Source organism: Salvia hispanica, chromosome 3 (assembly GCF_023119035.1).
Source record: "Salvia hispanica cultivar TCC Black 2014 chromosome 3, UniMelb_Shisp_WGS_1.0, whole genome shotgun sequence".
Classification (NCBI taxonomy): Eukaryota; Viridiplantae; Streptophyta; class Magnoliopsida; order Lamiales; family Lamiaceae; genus Salvia; species Salvia hispanica.
Window position 1 is genome coordinate 33,529,250 of NC_062967.1, and position 20,478 is coordinate 33,549,727.

Genomic DNA, 20,478 nt, shown 5'->3' on the forward strand with positions numbered 1-20,478 from the left:
TTTTTTTATTTGTTAAAAAAATCCATGAGACTGATGATTTTAGAAAAAAAATGAGAATAATGAAAAGATATATGTAAATTTAATGTAGAAATGAAGAATCGACTTGTCTTATTTGCTATACGTTTATTTTATAATTTTTATAAAGTGACGAATAAGAAATAATAATTCAGTACCACATCTTCTAAAGCAATTCACAATATTCACTCTCTTATATATTATGCTATATTTATTTATATTCCTGTCAGATGTAATTATATATCAAAATTAATCTGGACAATTAATTAAATTGACCAAATTCAATTTTAAGTTACGTTTTTGGTTTTATACAAAATGATACTCCCTCCGTTCTTTCATAGTTGGGTCATTTTTTCATTTCGGGAAGTTTCCTAATAGTTGAGTCATTTCCATATATAGTAGTAACATTTTCCTCTCTCTTACTTTACTCTCTCTTACTTTATTCTCTCTACTTTATTCACTTTTTACTTTATTCTCTCTACATTTATCTCTTTCTAACTTTTTTATCTATTTATTTAACACACTCAACATTCATTTCTTAAATTCCGTGCCGAAAAGTTCCGCCTCAACTATGAGGGAACGGAGGGAGTATTATTTAGGGATATTGGCATCTAATATCATGGGACTTTCAAAAAGCTAGTTGGGTTTTTTCCACGAACTTTGAAATTGACAAATAATATCACGAACTTTACCTTGAGTTTGTTATTTCCCACCAATGAAAAAATTTCGGCAAATAATATCATGATACGGATTTTTTTCTCGTAATTTCTCGACAGCAACTTCGAGAGTTTCAAGATTTTCAATCTTTGAAAATAGTTTTTTTTGAAACACACCCTCCAAATTTGTTCTTCAAGCTATTAATATAGCCGGAATTTTTTCAGTGGTGGAAAATAACAAACTCGGGGTAAAGTTCGTGATATTATTTGCCAATTTCAATATTCATGGGAAAAACCCAACTTTTTGAAAGTTCCATGATAGTAGATGTCAATATATAAACTTGAAGTTTTATAAAAAAAATTGATGTGAAATAGTAGGTTAGAATAAAATAAAATAATAATAATAAAGAATTTAAGATAAATAAAAATGGTTGTACCATGTAGGATGTAGCTAGGATAGAGGATCATGGTGACTGGTGAGCTCAGAATCATTGATCATACTATATAGATTCCTAGGTAATGATACCGAGATTGATATATACTTGACGAAGAGATTTAATAATTACATATATCAATATTAATTGTTCATCTATTAGTATATAGCCATTGTGGGGTAAACAAATTGGTCACTTCTCCACTACCATTCATTCTATCCGGAAAGTGATTTACAAAAAAATGAAAAAAAAATATAGATAATCTTTTCAGAAAAATTAAAATCAAAATTTAAAATAGAAATGCAGTAGCAGTGTTTCAATAATTTCAAGATAAAACTACCTGTCATTTTGATAGCTTCTCTTTAACTTGATCTCAATTTGAATCCATGCATAAAGTTAAAGCTGAATATTTATCGTTATTTAAAGACACTAAATAAAAAAGGATACTGTGAAGTCAATCAATACTACATACACAAATTCTTCTTTGGTTTTAGTTCAATTCATTTTTGAATTTATATATTGTGGGTTGCAAACTTGCAATTGAAGAGAAATTATTTTGATAGGAACATATGTCTTGAGCAATGCGCAAACTCCATACCAATAATATGCATTTCCAAGAATAAATGTTGATGAGGACAAAGTTTTATAAATATTCAAGAACATATGGTCGACTCAAAAGTCAAATTATTTTACCATAGTTTTTAGGTGACGTCTCTCCAACACTAATCAACCCATCCAACTCTATACAAATAAGAACAAAAGGAGTAAGGAATATATATATAATAACTACATATATATAACTAAGATAGAATTTGAATGGCGCAATTATAAGATCTAAAATCTATAAAATGGACAATTGACATTCCTATTTTTTAAAGTAAATATATACTGTATAACAAATTGAATGTGTATTTGTTGAAAAAAAAAGAATTTGCACATATTGCAAAATAGAATTTGTATGCTTAACGTGAATTAGGAGTATATAGTTCGACATGGATCTGTATATAATGTTTAAAATGAATTTGTATTCATCAAAAAAAGAATTTGCAATTAAGTCAATATATATATGGTTCAAAATGAAGAATGTGAATATAATTCAACATGTATTTGTATTCAAATTAAATACAAGTTCATTTTGAACAATATAAGAATTAATATATTGTTCAACGTGGATCTGCATAATGTTCAATACGAATTTGCATTCATTGAAAAATAAAATTTACGAATCAATATACTGTTCAAAATGAAGATTTGTATACATTAATCCTATCCTACATGGATCTACATTCAAATACATATTCATTTTTGAACACTATACAAATCCGACTATCAATATATATGCAGTTTTAGTTAAACATTTACTATAAAAATTCATGAGTTCCATCCTAAAACCAATTAGTGATAGAGGGAGGGGTTGGACTTTTTTTCTAATCGATTGGACAACTGGCCCAATTTTTTTCCGATCGGTTGGACCACTGGCCCAAATTCGAAGCCCAAATATACTGTTGGGTCAGTCATTTTTTTCAGTTTAAGCCAAAATATACTGCTAGGTCAGTTAAATTTGACCTACAGTCGGCGACCCGCTCTGATACCATGATAGAAATCCATGGGTTCCATCCTAAATCCAATTGTTGATAGGAGGAGGGGTCCATGAGACTTATATAGTGATTTCAGTTCTCTTTGTACACCGTTGTGGGATAGTTATAATATATTGTTTTAATTTCAATTGCCAACAATTTAAAAGACGGATTCATTTTAATTTAATGCGACCCAAGGAGTACGAAAATATATACTCCAATTAACAAGAAATTCAAATATGATTTTCTCAAGAAACCATAAAACTTTGACTAATAAGACATTAGGGGAGTGTTATATTGCTAACTCATAACTTAATTGCTAACTACAACTAAATAATAGTCATTAGATATTCAAATTAAGTGCATAGATCATTAATCCCTAAATGTCAATACGATCAAAGAAAAACGTCAATAAGGCCATAGGATTAATTCCAAAAAATATCAATAGGGGTATTAATGTCAATTAACTATATGTTTAGTTATAACTAATTTTTAAAAGAAATCCCAAAATTTTAAATTCATATAACATATATCAAATTATAGATAATTTCATAAGGATTCCAACGATATCATACATGCATATGTTCCGACGTCAAAATTTGAAAAAAAAATTTGGAAATTTTTTAATTTTTTCGTACAAGCAGAAATGTCAACATACTATATAAAATATGTCAATATAATACATGTAGAATGTCAATATAAGCAATGAGTTAACATTCTTAAAGCATTGTGTTGACATTCTCAAAGCATTATGTTGATATATTCGGAACACTATACTTGACATTTTCATCCAAAACCCTAAGTTGGAGTTTTTTTTATCTTTTTCGATTTAATTAATAAAAATGAAAATTACACGTGGCAAATTGTAGACCACACGTTTTCTAAAATTCTATGGCCTTAAATTAGTTGTAGTTAACAATTAAATGATGAGTTAACAATTGATCACTTCACAATACATTATCATACGATTCCCCAAATCTTATTAGGATGCAAAAATAACAATAAAGCACTTGTAGCAACTGTGAATAGTAAAACCCCAGATATATAGTACTCCATGGACTAAAAGAGAAAAGGAAAAAAAAATGAAAAACAAGTTGAACTTTGTTGACAACCAGAGTTAAGAAACACAACATTTTCCCAAAAGGAGAAACCCTATTAAACATTGTTTTCTGTGGCAGGTGGTAATTGAAATTGGTGCAAGAGAAAGAAAGAGGCCCATGATTTCTCAACACTGTATAACTGTCTTGTCCCCTCATTTTACACACACTGCTCATCTTATTTTGTCTTCAAACCCCTTTTCCCTATCACAAAAATCACCACCACCATGCCTCTATCAAGAAACCCCCTCTTCCTCCCTTTTGCCCTCACAACAATCATCCTAATTTCCTCCATCTCAGGTAGTAGATGCTACACCCAATGAAATATACCAACATGCATTGATTAATTAATTAATTATGCTTGTGGATATGGATTATCAGGTGGGATTAGGGCATCATCATCATCATCATCATCATTTAAAGATGAGGAGGAGTTGAGGAAGATGGTATTGGGGTCAAGGCCACCTGCTTGTGTCAACAAGTGCATGAGTTGCAGGCCATGCGAGGCTACTTTGGTAATTCCACCTCATCAAACCAAGAAATGGGGAGTTTCTATATCATCTCATAGAGAAGATGACACCTACTATCTTCTATCTTGGAAATGCAGGTGTGGGAATAAGCTTTATCAACCTTAATTATGTCCTATTTCTACTACTCTATTATTTTGTATCAGACTTCAATTATTTAATTATGAAAATTAACTTATGTTTGGTGTATTTTTTTTTCTATGATTTCAACTAATTATCTCTCTCTCGGATTAGTACATATATGTGTATCTTATATTTTATGTATATTGGAATAAGAGACAGGCTGCATGTTCAGGATGTTATCAAGTCTATATTTAGAAGGATAGATTTACTTTTTTTATTTATTTATAATACACATATCTTGAAGAATTTATTATAATGTTGGAATGAGGTGAGTTTGTTGGTTTATTATTTATGGCATGTTCTTTTATATGAGAGGGTCAGGTGGGGGCTAGGCATGCACCTTATGATTTGATTGGACATTTCACCATTCAACAAAATCACTTTAATATTTTACAATATGAAACGTCTTAAATCAAGATGGGTCAGAAATGCATGCATCATAAATTGGAACCAAACATAGTGGTGTCCTTTCATTTCAATGCTTTAAGCGTAACCAAAAAAAGACATATATACTCCAAAGTTTAGGTTATAATTATATTTTGAGTTGGAAGGGCTCACGTATTTAACAAACTTAAATTACGTTATTTGTTTTAACAACGGCTTTATATCTTAATTATGTCTGATATTTTGATTATCACACTACACTTCCATTTAAAATCCATTTATTTTCTTCATTTGAATTAGCGATATTAATTAGAACTTAAATAATAGTACCATGCTATCACTATTTAACCGGAAAATATATGCGTCTATTTATATTTTGAGATACGTATATACTTCTAGGATAGTGATAAAATTGCAAATTCTATAGACTATACAAACTTCAAACTTCTCAACACAATATCAACATAGTTTCAACACAATATCAAGTGTAAAATTTTAAAATTTTAATGTCAACACAGCATCAACCGTTGATACTGTGTTGACATTTTTTATTACTATTATTTTATCATCTATTGACATTTTCTAACGATCCAGATCATAAGAGTTTGTATAATATTTAAAATTTGCCTTTTATTACATTCCTATATTTCTAAAATTATTTCTAAATGGGAATGAGAAAAAAGTGGGTCGTCTATACTCTACACGGCTTGGAAATAATCTAGCCGTTGGTTACAAGGCTTAATTCTGATTATTCTTCATTCTTATTTTCAACGTCTTGTAGTAGGTGATAAATTTTCTAGAAAAAGTCTGATAATTGATTTTCAATGCACAAAGAAAAAGGCCTTCATTCGCTCGAAATTCTTCGCTTGTTGAGTGCTACTGATTAACATGCTATACTAATCTAATTTTAACTTTTACCGCTATACTCCTATATATTTGAATTTTGGGCTGACTCAATGAGCTAATCAGTCTCAAGATTAATATCAAAATTATTTTTGAATTTTATATTTTTAAAGATTTTATAATATTTGTAAAAAATAGTTATGCTAAAATTAAAGATTTTAATTATATGACAGAGATAAATTGAAACTCGATAAAATACTACTCCCTTCGTCTCACAAAAATATGCACTTTTTCGTTTTTAGTCCGTCCTACAAGAATATGTCATTTCTAATTTTGGAAACTATTTTCTCTCTAATGATGTGTGACTCATTCTCCACTCACAATACTTTAATTATTTTTCCTCTTTCTCTTTATTTTACCTATTATATGTATTAAAACTCATGCCAAACTCAATATGCTTATTCTTTTATAATGGAGGGAATATTAGTATAAAATATAGTACTATTAAACAAATATGATAGTGAACCGGAATAAGGTTTGGTAAATCTTGAATTATTGAATTTATTTATTTAACATATAATCGTATGTTAGTAAGCACTGACACGTTAAACTAATATTTTTTTCTGTCCCACTCTAACTCTAGTTGAGTCGATTTTTTTTTATTCTCTCGTTATGGACTATAGTTGTGTAATTTCATTTTTTGAAATAAAGCAAAATATTTAATAATGTTTAAATAAATTAATCAACTTTCAATGAAATAAGTTAATACATTCATTCAAAAATTTTCGAAACATCAAATCAAGCCGATGTTTTTATTACTCCATCTGTCCGTAAATAGGAGTCTCGTTTTTTCATTTCGACCCCTCTGTAAAAAGGAGTCATAGTTCACTTTTACTACAAATGGTATATCGGTTTCACATACCACCTACTCGGTCCACTCACTTTTCATTTAAAACTAGTACATATAAGTGGGCCTCATATTCCACTAACATTTTCTCACCCAATTTTTTTAACATTTCTTAAAATCTGCGATGAAAAGAAATGAGATTCCTATTTGCAGGACAGAATATATATCTTGTAAGAAAACACAGCACCGACACAATCATAAAAAACTACTCCTAAAAACACACTCATGCACTACGATATCAACATGGTTTTTGACGTAAAACTGGTACGCATATTGACTTGAGTTTATAGTAACCGTAATCTACACTAGTAATTAGTACTCCATATGAAATCTATACAATATATAAAGGGGGAGTTTTGGAAAAATTTACAAGATTGCCATTTAATTTAAAAAATTATATTAAATTAAATATATATAATTTAAAGGCCATTATAAGTGGAATGAGTGGGAGGTTTTACTATGTCACATGTGATTAAGTGGAGTAAGTGGGAGGTTTAATTCTGATTCTAACATTGTAGTATTTGTGTTAGAACACTTGATATCATTACTCTAACTTATTTTATTCAGTGCCATGGTCTCTTATTGTTTCTAATATTCATTTGTGTATTCAGGTAATGCTTTGATGCGGTCTGGCCGATTGGATCGTGACGGCCTCTAGGTTTTCTCCCACTCTCTCGAGTGCTGGGATGGTTTTCGTATGTAATTTGGAGTGTATCCAACTGATCAGGAAGAGATTCCCGACCCAGCTGAGTCGTTGGTACGATAATCGGGACCTGGCTTCAAACAAATTTCCTCAACCCACTTCTACTAGTTAGTATAATGGAGGTAAGGGTCGATTTCCACGAGTATGGACACGTTTTGATAACCGCGGTGACTTTCCTGGGTGTTTTGGTTAGCTACCACGCTTGGGTTGAGATTTTACCTAGACAGGAAATAAAGGTGGTACTCTACTGACTAGTAGGCGTGAAAATAACAGACATGTGGGAGTGTTCGTGAAAATAGGGGACAAGGTGTCTCAGAGGCATATGAAAAGTAGACAGTTACTAAAAGGGGAAATTTAGACAACAAGGTATATCTGATGGCTGGGGGCTTTCTGACAGGTCTGGATAGTACATCTGAAAAGTAGGGAACAAAAGCAAAAGTAACTTAAAAGTAAAAGTGGTCCAATAAAGTTGATTTTGACGTTTTCTTCTTCACCAAGTATTAACAGAATTCAGATAAACACAAACACCATGACTGAACTTCAGATTCACAAATTCAAACTCAAGATCCATCGATTTAAATGCTCAAACTTAAATTAAACGGTGAAACTGCAACTTTACTTCTACTGACTGACATGCAAGGTGGTAATCACGGCGCAGAAAAGAAACTCATGCACGAAAACTTGACTAAACATAGCTACAACTTTGAATCAACAACTCCCGATAAGAAAACACTTAGAAATTGAAAGCAATAACTAAATCTAACTTTCCTAGGCAGAATGAAGCAAACTCGAACCAAAGTGACATGCGAAATAGAAACTTCATAACGTAAATGTTGGAAAATAACAAAGTACTTCAAAAGAGCAACACCGATGAGTGTTTGCAAATAACTAACGATGAAAACAAGTAAACTTTAAACTAAGAAAGCGATTAAGATTGTTTGTGCCACTCCGGGCGATGATACTACTACACTGCTACGATAACTGGCTGGAACGGCGGACTGATGACTTCTCCGGCAAACTCTTGGACGTCAAGTGACCATGGCTGTGGCGAGGAACGAGATGTGGGATAATGCTGAAGGAACTGATCTTCTAGAGAGAATTCTACTAAGTGTGTTGAGAACCGAGAACTTCTAACCGAACTCTAAGGAATCAACTCTAAGTGTGATTATCCAAAAAACTCATTCTCTCTCTCCAAGTGGCTTCTTTTATAGGGAGGCTTGCCCTTGCTTTTAGGGTAGACTTCTCCCGCATTTTGACCTTTTTGCCCTTGTCAATGATCATCTTAGCTATCCTCCTTCTCCATCTCGAGCCTTTTCTCTGGCATGCATCCTGGTCAGTATTGCACCCTTCCGGCGCCCTTTTCGCTTGCGTCACCTGAATCGTCTCCTACTGACTTGGATCCTTCAATCCTGCACACTTAAGCAACTGTTTTGCAGATAATACATGCATTTCACGACATACTGACCAGTAACCAAGGCTTAGAATACAACTTATCAGATCGTAAAATAGAATATCCTCACCCTACTGAGGAAGCAAGGGCTTGAATTTTGCAGGTAAGAGTATAATATTTTGGCTTCAATTTGTGTGGAAGTAGGCATGTTAGTTCTTCGCCGTGATGCCACTGAGGTTGGTGTTTACATGTGGTTGTTCCTGTTGTGTATTGAGAAACATGTCATTTTGAGTGATGTTCACATCTGGATGTTTATGTAATGCTATGAAAACTTGCAATATAAGCTAATATGATATCTGAAGCATGAGACGCTCTCTTTGATTTTATACGTTGATGCTTTCCTAAATTTAAATGGACCAACTTGGCGTATCGGGTGAACCATGAAGATTTCAATGAAGGTATCATCCAAGTTCAAAAAGAAAGTCAGCTTGACAGGTTCCCTCGGTAGGAGGTGTCCCTTATTGCTCAGTCAGTGCGAGAGAATGAATACTTTGTCGGTTGAAGCACACCCTCATTCATGGGGTTCGAGTGCGAAATTGTTCGATTGTGTATTTTCATGAGTCTTATCTTATGCTTGCTCTACGGATGGTCGTTTTTATACATATTGATTATTGATTTTATTCCTTATTTTATGGTAGTTTTAGGTGAGGCGAGCGGCTTTAAAGATGACAAACGAGTTATTTGACCTACGAATTATGTTGAAGATTGACGAATTGTGAAGAATTGAAGGTTTTAGTTTATAATGATAAGATTGGTTTTAATTTTAAAGTTAATGTAGTGTATAAAGAAGTTTTAAAATGATGAGTAATTATCTATTGAGTTTAATTCTTTATTGTGATAGATTTTTATATTCCGACTCCATGATTTAATGTTTAAATATTATATTATGTGATTTGTTTTCAAATTTATTATGCTTCAATGTTGATTTGTATAGAATTTTGATTCTCATATAACTAAAATTGTTACTCATATTATTTATTGTTAATATTGATTCTAATTTTATTTAATTAATTTAAAATTAAAAATTAATATTTTAAAAATACATTAATCTATGCATAGCATAGGTGTGATACTAGTTAAACTAAAACACGATAAGATTAAATTGAAGAGTAAAAAAAGTACAAACATGAATCGTAGTAATCGAGTGAGACATCATACATACAGCAAAACTTGGGTAAAAATATCTCAGGTAGCTCTGCAATAGATTAGGAGCAATATATATGAGAATACTTTTGTTATAAACCCAATTAATCATAATATAAAATTAACAAAAAATAAATATTTACTTAAACTACTACTCCCTAAAACTGCTGTTAAAAAAAAGGAGGAACGCCGTTGCCGGGGATCGAACCCGGGTCACCCGCGTGACAGGCGGGAATACTTACCACTATACTACAACGACTTCACGTGTGCATCTCATCTATGGTATTCTATAATATCGTTTAATAGGAGCGAGTGACAATTCTTAACGGTTCTCGGTTAGATAATAAGATTTGTCTTTCAAATCAATTTGAGAAATTACTTATAACTCAAAAGTCAAAATCACCAGACTATCACTATGCACCAAGAAAATATATGCGTCTATTTTTATTTTTAAATTCTAAAATTATTTGTAATTGGGAATGAGAGAAAACTGGGTCTTCACGACTTAGAAACAATCAGCCGTTGGTTACAATTACCAAGGCTTAATTCTGTTTATTTCTTCGTTCTTATATGCAAAGTCGTGTGCGTAATTAATGTACTAGAAAAGTCTCATAATCGATTGTCAATGCACAAATAAAAGGGCCTTCATTGACTCGAAATTCCTTCTTTTTTTATTAATGGCGGTGATAAAATGCAATATTAATCTCACTAGTATCACCTACGTGTGATTCACGACCCATTTTCTTTTATTTAAACTTATTTTATGCTGTAAAATGATTTTATAAATTCATAAAAATATCATGAAATCTGAAATCATAAATATATAAAATATAAAATAATTATTAAAAAATATAAAATCAAACAAAGAAAAAAAAACAAATATACCGAATGAGAAACAATATTATTATTTCAAATTCTAAAATCACAAATTTATACAATAGCAATTTATTGTACCCATAAAACTCATATAACCAAATAAGTTTATAAACCAAAATTTGCACACAAATCACGTATCATTTAAATCACTTTTAGATCCATACTACTCCCTCCGTTCCATAGTAATGGAGGCAAAACTTTTCGGCACGGAGATTAAGAAAAATTGTGTTAAGTGAGTTAAGTAAAGAAAGAATAAAGTGGAAAATGAAAAAGGTAGAGAGATGAAGAGAGAAAAAAGTAAGAGAGAGAAAGTAGGTGTGGAAAAATGTGTTGACTTTTACTAAAAAGGGAAATGACTCTATTACTATGGAACGGACGGAAATGGAAAAACGCCCCTATTACTATGGAACAGAGGGAGTACAAAAGATCAATCACAAACACATGTCAATAAAAACAATATATAAATATTTATTAGAAGATAGCCAAATCGATCAAAATCATCAACAAAAATACAGCACAATAGCATGGAATATACAACTGATATCAATATGCATGCATTTAGCCGAAAAACAAAAAAAAAACCGGTTGCATACCCTAATAACATACCCCACATCTACCACCCATACCATGTCCAAGAAAAACAAATGAATAAGAGTTGTCACCAACCTAATATTCATATAGAGTACTACATGAAAAATTTATACATTTGACACTTTATAATAGTACATGAAGAAAATTAAAAAACAATCACATAATTAAGCTCGACACTTCAAAACACACATCACTTCCACCATGAAAACCTGCAAGGAGAACAACATAAACAACACGATTGTTGATCAACCATGATCAAACCATTAAGAGTAGCAGTATTAAAAGAAAAAATAATGTAAACAGAGCATAAAAGCATATGTAGTTCACAGTTCACGCACGCAATTATTAAAGTTGTAAAAATAAGAATTAAAATTCCATCTTCGAAATCATCCCGCCATTGCAAAGTCAGAACACAAATGTGTGTATAAATACAAACGCTCAAAAATCAATAAAACAAAAGGAATATAATGAGAGCACATAGAAAAATGATTGAAATGGAATAATGGAAGAGATAAAAAGGGGGAGGAACATCACAAAAATCACCATCTTGTGAGGAATTTTCTTGTACAAAATTAGGCCAACCCATTTCCAAAAACCAACAATCATTCACTTTCTTCACATCAACTTTCCAACTCATCTCTCTTTCCCCTCGCATTGTCCTGCATCTTGTCGAAATATTCTCACCAAATTTGTCGACAAAATCTGGAGGAATTCTGTATTGTATGTGCAAACGAATTAAGGAGAAATTGAATTATTAAAGCATTATTATTATGAAAGTTAGTGAGTAAGTGTCAATGAATGTCATTAGTGGGCGGTTAATCATGGAAAAAATAAGAGTCATAGTATTAATATTTCATTTAAGTTACATGACACAATATTTAAATTTAATACTATCAATGGCATTCATGTAATTATTCCCAAAACTCCCCTTTTATATATTTATAGATTATATATTTCCTTGGACTTTTGTACTATATCATAGTAATAAAAATTTTTATTATAACCCAATGAATCCTAATTAATATTATTACAAAAAAACGAAAATTATTATTCTTCTCAGATTATCAAAATTAAACGAAAACCAATTAAGGCCATATGCTAAATGCGCTTGGCCTTGTTGATTTTAGTCGAACATTAGAAAGTTTCAAATTTCTTTAACTTCTGCACGACCCAGAGCACTTGGACCCACTATCATGCCAATAAATTCATTTGTGTTATGAAAATGTGTCGTGTTATTTAATTTTTGTAGCCATATTTATTTGTTCTATAAATGTGTGACTGATTTATATGTGAAACAAATGTCATATTCCAAATTACGTTGATTAAATGGGGCTAACAACCGTAATTGAAACTTATTCAAATATTATTGTAATAAAGTCAAGTAAATATAGATATGAAATCAAATGGACTTGTCAATCCGTACACTTGTAACCGTTTCTTTCTACATTAACCCTTCAACTTTAAGTATATACTGTATCTCATAAATTTTTACCATAGCTATAGTACATATCCAAATTTAATGTTGTTTTTTGGAATAACACAAAAATAGGTTTGATTTTGTAGTATGATTGAAGAAATTTTAAACACAAAAATGAGATTTAGTGTATAACTAGAGAAATCCTATGTTTTTCATTAATGTTAAACGAACACTCATGATCAGTGACTCAGAGTTTCAAGATTTTTCTACGTACCAATTTTCATTTGATTTTACTATTTTTTGATTCATTAAAAAAATATAGTACAATAAAAATGGGTTCATAAAAGTCACCAAATTTGCAAAACGCTTATAGTTAGCCCGAATGTGAATGAGAGAAATGAAAACTGAGCCTTCTTTGACTCAATTCTACTTCAATTTACTTATTTACATGCATAATAGTCTTGTCACTTATTAGCTAGAAACTTCCCATAAATAAAACATAATGAAGAAATTCGATTAACCACAACTTGAATTAGAACGGTTGAAGCTTCATAGCCAATTAAGCCTGACAAAATCAATCGGATCGGATCGGATCAGATCAAACCAAAATTAGCTCGATATCAACTAGAGTACAGACGATTCACATCTCTAAGTAAAATAGTATAACAATAGACTAGTAACAAGCTCATTTATATTATTAAACTAAATTAGTTAAATGGACTTAGTCATGACACATATGCACAAAATTAGTTGATATATTCCAATTGTGGAAAGTTCAAATATTCACAGGTAGACGCCCGATTTATTCTACAAGCCAGAGTGGACATTGGTTTGTATGCAACTTCATGATTATTTCCAAAATATTGCACTATATATACCCCTCTCTCAATAAACATTTTGCAAACCACTATAACCATCTCATCATATATTTGTAGAATCCATTCTTGAATTTCAAGTTTGAGTACACAAGAAATACATACAACTATGGATAGAGTCTCAATTTTTATGATTTATAGTGCTCTTTTTGGCCTAGTTGCTAACATTGCTTTTGCACAAACTGTGCATATAGTTGGAGATAACATGGGATGGAGAATTCCCACAAGTACTTCTGTCTCTTACTCCAATTGGGCTTCTGGCAAAACATTTGTGGTTGGCGATATCCTAGGTACATATATCTGTCTCAATCTCACATAGACTGACTCATGAGACTAATATAGTCGTTTCAGTTCTTTATTTACATTGATAAATATAATACTGATTGTTTTTTATTTGACAACAGCGTTCAACTTTATGACTAACGAGCACGACGTAGTCCAAGTGCCCAAAGCCTCGTACGATGCTTGCAGCGAAGACAATGCCATCGGCAACATCATCACCACCGGACCGGCCAATATCACCCTTGACACGGCCGGTGAGCGCTACTACATCTGCAGCATAGGCGGCCACTGCGGAGCGGGACAGAAACTATCCATAACAGTAGTCTCATCATCCACCGGTGGTCCCACTCCGCCCGTGACCACCCCTCCCCCTGCCACCCCGACCACTCCCCAGCCGGATGCATGTGCGCCCACATCCGAGGCCGAAACCCCAAGGGCAGGGGGAGCGCCACAGCCAACCGGACAGTCTGGACTTATTCCACCACCACCTCCTAATTCTGCCTCTGTTTCTCTAACCACCAGCTTTTTGTTTGTTGTAGCTATTGCTGGCTTAGCTTTCATTTTCTAAATAATTTTATCTTCATTTTCATAATTTTTCTTGCTCTAGTTTTTTTTTGGATATTTTACACTTCTGTGTTGTGTATTGGATTGAATTCATCTTGATTGGTTATGTACCAATCTTGCCGCATTTCGTATTAATTTTTGTTCTGAGACCAATAAAGTAGTTTATATAGTATTAATTTGTCATGTTATATTTCTATCAAATTTTAGTTCTACAAGTCATGAATATTTGTTTTGCAATTGTGTTAATGCTATTACTGGGAGAAATATCATATGAGAATTAGGTTTTTATGTAAGATATATGCGAATACATATATAGGTTTGTGTTAAAATGACGACACCTTTTAAAGTGACACCATGACACCACATATACAACAATATTATAAACGCTAAACAACAATATTATAAACGCTACACAACAATCTATAGATTGTTGTATAGCGTGTTGGATATTGCTGGCCGAGAAAAATTGTTGTATACAGTATTGCATATTGCTGGCGGTGTTTTTTACCCTTTTTTTTTTTTTGCCATATGACAGCTTATTATTCGCCCACGTGTACAAATGATTGGCTAGCAATGGTGGTATGATGTTATTTTAAGAGGTGGTGACACCCTAACATTCCCCTATATATATATATATATAATATATATATATATATATATACACAATAAACTAATGAAACACATGATTAATCGCATTGGTTAATTTGTGTTGTTATATTAAAATTTGTGTATTTGTCTTGCATTCACTAATTTCGGCATGCACTAAATTTATTGTCATGTTTAGTAGGAAGTGTTAAATGATTTGAAGTTTACAGCTCCTATGTTATAAACAGAGTAGTACTTCTAATGCAATTTATTGTCATGTTTAGTAGGAAGTTACTCATGATAGAGGTGGATAGACATATATGAATATTGAGGGATGTGTTGAGGATGATAACTAGATTAATGTGATCACTTTATCTTAAAAATGTCAATATAATGATATGAGTAGTTAACACAAATTTATATTAACATACTTTATCTTTATCTTTGTGTTGACATTTAAATATAAATATCAATCTTAATTTGTGTTGATATGCTGATCATGTCATTACTTTGACATTTTTAATATTGTGTGTTGATTAATTATTAAAATTATTATATTAAACTATTTATCATTTGAATACATCTAAATCTATGTAGGGTCCTCTTCTAATGCTTATAATATTATAATCCAAAACTAAGATTAAATCTACACCCTGAATTTTGGAACGAGTGGATGAGATTAAAGCTCACAAATTTCAATAAATAGTAGACAAAATACCAACAAAAGGGTAATATCGTTATTATGTTATCATATGATAATTTTCGTGGGTGTTTTTTTTATATCAACATAATGTATTACAAATATCAACAATATGACATAAAAATATCAACACAAACACAAGAAAATATCAACACGGTAAGTCCGGTATTCCGGTATTTTGGTATAATTCCCCACCCCTACTCATACACACGTATTATTGAGTGGCCAATATCATTTCCACGTGAGAACAAACTACTCCCTCCGTACATAGTGGTGGAGACGTTTCTTTTCTGCACGCGATTGAAGAAAAACTGTGTTAATTGAGTTAATTAAAAGAAAATGAAAAAAAGCTAAAAAGATGAAGAGAGAACAAAGTAAGTGACAAGAATTGAAGAAATGTGTAGACTTTTTACTAAAAAGGGAATGAATCTATAACTATGAAACATACCAAAATGAAGAAATGACTTTATTACTATGGGACAATGAGAGAAAGATTTTAGGGAGTAAAAATTTAGTGGTCAATTCTCACCAAGATATCAATCCTATTGGTATGCCCTACTAATAGAGATTTGACAAGTGGAAAATACATATAGTCATGTTTCCAACTAGATATATAAACAATGGAAACATTAAATTATATGGAAAGTTTCTTCAAATTCCATGTATAATAAATACACTACATATGAAAAGAGATATTCTTTGTTCTATTTATCTGAATAATTAATCATCATCACAATTATTGTCAAGTCAATTAATACGTAAATATACAAAATTAGTAACTTTATATTAGAACATTATTTGCTCTATTTTAATATGAAACATGGTGATATTTCATGTATTAACTATTATCAATTAACTTTGATAAGATTAAATTTTTTAATTGGGAATCACTATCACTTTTATTATAGTAGTTTTAGTTTTTCATAATTTTAAATTTAAATGTTATTTATAGAATTTTTGTTTATTGAACTTTTTGTATCACTTTTATTATAGTAGTTTTAGTTTTTCATAATTTTAAATTTAAATGTTATTTATGGAATTTTTGTTTATTGAACTTTTTGATGGTATATTGAAAAGGATAAAATGTACTAGTATTAGTTTTTTAGATCATCTTATTATTATGAAGTGTATAAATTAAATTAATTATATGACTAATTATATAATGTAGTTTTTGTTTAATATTTTCATTGTACATTGATTGTATGAATATTATATACATGTGCTATGTTAAATTATAAAAATAGTTAAATAATAATAAGATGATCTAAAAATTTATACTAGTACATTTTGATCCTTTTCAATATACAATCAAAAAAATTCATAAACAAAAATTTCATAAATAATATTTAAATTTAAAATTATAAAAACCTAAATCTACTATAATAAAAGTGATAGTGATCCCCAATCAAAAAATTTAATCTTATTAAAGTTAATTGATAATAGTTAATACATAAAATATCACCATGGTTTCATAATAAAATAAAACAAATAATGTTCTAATATAAAGTTACCATTTTTGTATATTTACGTATAAATTGACTTGACAATAATTGTGATGATGATTAATTATTTAAATAAATAGAATAATGAATATCTCCTTTATATGCAGTGGAGTATTTATTATACATGGAATTTGAAGAAACTTTCCATATAATGTAATGTTTCCATTGTTTATATATCTAGTTAAAAACATGACTATATGTATTTTCCACTTGTCAAATCTCTATTATAGGACATACCAAATAGGATTGACACCTTGGTGAGGATTGACCACTAAATTTTTACTCAAATTTTAGGATGAGTGGAGTTTGTGGAGAGTGGCGCACTGGTGCTTATGCCATATAGATTATTATAATTAGTGTTCAATTTGAAAAGAGATCAAAAGATTAAAAACATTCTATGCGTCCAAGAAATTGTGATGTGTTGTTGAGCGGTGAAAATCAGATGAATTTGTCACCTTCAATTACGTACTACTACCTCCGTCCCAAAAAGATTGTCCCAGTTCATTTTTTACATTCGTTTTATAAAAATAATAATAAATAGGTAAAGTTGAAAGAGAGTAAAATAAGAAAAAGAATAATGTAGGTAAAACTATTCTCTACATTATTCTCTTTTTTACTTTACTTTTTCTGTACTTTAACTATTTATTATTATTTTTACAAAATGAGTGCAAAAAATAAACTGGGACAATTTTTTTGGGGCGGAGGGAGTACTTACTAGTAGTATTTAATATTGTATTGGGTAATAATTTAAAAGATAAAGACAATTCGACAAAATTTATACATATAAAAATACTTTCAAATTCTAAACTGTATTTTGTTTAGACAGATTTTCTTACTAATGAATACTATTATTTTGTAGTACTAAATTACCCTTTTATTATACAAATAAAATACCCTCAAATTCCATATAAGATTTGAAATGATATAACCTTGAGTCTCTTATATTCAAACTTACTCTTTTCATATTTAAATTGTAACACCCCGACTTTTTACCCTAAGGCTTAGAACACCGATCTATATATATATATAAATTTCGCGTCTAAATTTTCTTTTACTTCTCGTTATGATTAATTGTTGTGAAGTATATTATGAGTAGTGAACAAAAATAGTAATATTTCAACATAAAGTTTGCTCTAATAAAAGTCCGTTTGTAAAGACCGAGTTTCAAATAAAAAGTCCGTACACGAGTTCAACGTTTAAGTAAAGATTTATTTAAAAATAAAATACTCTCCATGCCCTCCGGATCTTGCGCAATAGCCACGTCTTGAACCCCGATACCTATACGAATGGATAAGAAGCACGTTAAATCAAGACGAGACAATCGACGAAATCAAATCACATCAAACACGCAAACCAAACGACGGCTCGCGTTTTCCAAACGACGGCTCACGTCTTTTTAAGCGACAAGATGTAAGATTCCTGCTAAATATGGTAATTAGAATGATGGATGAGACAACTTACCCCAAATGGTAAAAAGTCCCTACACTTTGGACAATACTTTTCCTTCATAATTCAAGCTTATGACCATGTATTTCCATGCACCTTTTTCCTCTATAAATACTACACCCACTCCACTCTTAAACACTTTTGTTCCACCACAAAAATCTTCAAATTAAATGATCTAGAGGTGATGATTCAAATGAGAGCTTGAAGAGGATAAATCTCAACACCACCTTTCTTTCCTCTTTTCTCCAAGGTAATCTTTTCTCCCAAAACTTCTCTTACTTCATAGACATTTTCATACCACATTCAAGCATGAACATTTAGAGTTTAACATGCTCAACACCATCGCCTTATTCTATGCCGTGAACTTTGGAATCACCAATGCTTATGATTAATTGTTCGTGAACAAACTTTCTTATGCAAATTTGCTAATAACTATGCTATACCTAAGCAATCAAGGATTATGAGCTTTTGATAACCATTAAATCAATAATCATAATCGAGCATCAAATGGAAATGAGGGCTTAGCTTTTAAGAGTGCAACGATAAGCACCGGAAATTCCCGAACGGCGCCGTAGCTGCTCCGCCGTGGCAGCCACCACAGCTGCCGCTGCTGTCCCGACAGCCATGCACACAAGCTGCTGCCGCTGCCCTCACACACACCCATCCCCTGCCTTCGCAGCTACTGTCCGGCGACTCCGCCGCGACCTTGCGCTCGCTGACCGGGCACCGCTACATCATCCCGAGCAACCCAGCGCCGCCCCTATCCCGGGCAATACCCCGATGCACCCTTCTCCCTTCACTCGGCGAGTCGGTGCTTGAAATCAAACCTAGAGTGAGGAATGTGTGTGTATGTTCAAACGTGTGCTAAAGTATGGAGTGGTATGTGAGGTAGAGAAAACGTACCTGAATTTTAAGACGACGATGGTGGTGGCGGACGGACGGCGTGACGGGGGGCTGCACTCCGGCAGCCGAGTCCCTGTTCACCGAGAGAGAGAAGTCGAGATAGAGGGAGGGTGAGCGTGACCGAGGTTTGAGAGAGGGAGTTAGGCCGAGGAGGGAGCAGCCTCGACGGTGGCCGGCGTCGCTCGCCGGCGGGCGAAGGAGATGGTGAAGAGAGAGAGACGTGAGATGTCAGGGAGAGGAGGAAAAATCTGATTTTGAAAATGTGTTAAATTAAGTTAGCATTCCACTTTAAGTTTTGGGTATTGGGCTCCCCTTTGGGCCAAGATAATTCTTTTAGTGTGGTCTCTTGTTAGTTTTAATGTGGGCCGAAATTTTAGAGAGTTGTTTGAGATGATTAAATAATTCAATTTCTTTTAAATTCTCTTATAAATTGAGAGCCATAAATTTAATTGAATAAAGTTATCTTGATCGAACTTCGAACGTAGGATGCATTTCCATATAGGATCATTGCATGTCATACACCTAATGTATGTTCATATGACTAATTGAATGAATACCCTCTTTCAAGAAGGGCGTGTACAAGGAGTTTGCTTTCGAAGCCGAGCTTGTGTAGAGAAGTAGTACTTTATTGGGAAGCATCGAGGTGGGTTTTATATCCAACACATTAAGTGTGGATAAAAAATTATCAAATATATGAAATGATTTTTTGTTTGATAAAATTGCACTTACTTTTTTTTAAAATATTATCGTGCCATAAATTATTTGTTTTATGATGCCTATCTGCTTGGCGATGCCAAATGAATGAATGAATGAAACGAATTCGGCTCCAATAGGACCAAGATCCTATTCGAGTTAGTGTGCACAAAGGAATGGACCGT

At 31.9% G+C, this 20,478-nt stretch overlaps 2 protein-coding genes and 1 non-coding gene across 3 annotated transcripts; 2 read left to right on the top strand and 1 right to left on the bottom strand.

The window, feature by feature from the left end:
- Window positions 1-3,863: 3,863 nt before the first annotated feature.
- Window positions 3,864-4,495, top strand: LOC125209019 (EPIDERMAL PATTERNING FACTOR-like protein 6). Its single transcript, XM_048108591.1, has 2 exons — window positions 3,864-4,079; window positions 4,161-4,495. The coding sequence occupies exons 1-2, from the start codon at window positions 4,007-4,009 to the stop codon at window positions 4,412-4,414; spliced, it is 327 nt and encodes a 108-aa protein (XP_047964548.1). The 5' UTR covers window positions 3,864-4,006; the 3' UTR covers window positions 4,415-4,495.
- A 5,551-nt stretch (window positions 4,496-10,046) lies between these two features.
- TRNAD-GUC lies at window positions 10,047-10,118 on the bottom strand. Its single transcript has one exon. It is a non-coding gene; the product is annotated as a tRNA-Asp (tRNA).
- Window positions 10,119-13,727: 3,609 nt separating this feature from the next.
- Window positions 13,728-14,604, top strand: LOC125210580 (cucumber peeling cupredoxin-like). The gene is made up of 2 exons (XM_048110118.1): window positions 13,728-13,908; window positions 14,023-14,604. Exons 1-2 carry the CDS (start codon window positions 13,728-13,730, stop codon window positions 14,466-14,468), a joined length of 627 nt encoding a protein of 208 aa, XP_047966075.1. The 3' UTR covers window positions 14,469-14,604.
- Window positions 14,605-20,478: the final 5,874 nt, after the last annotated feature.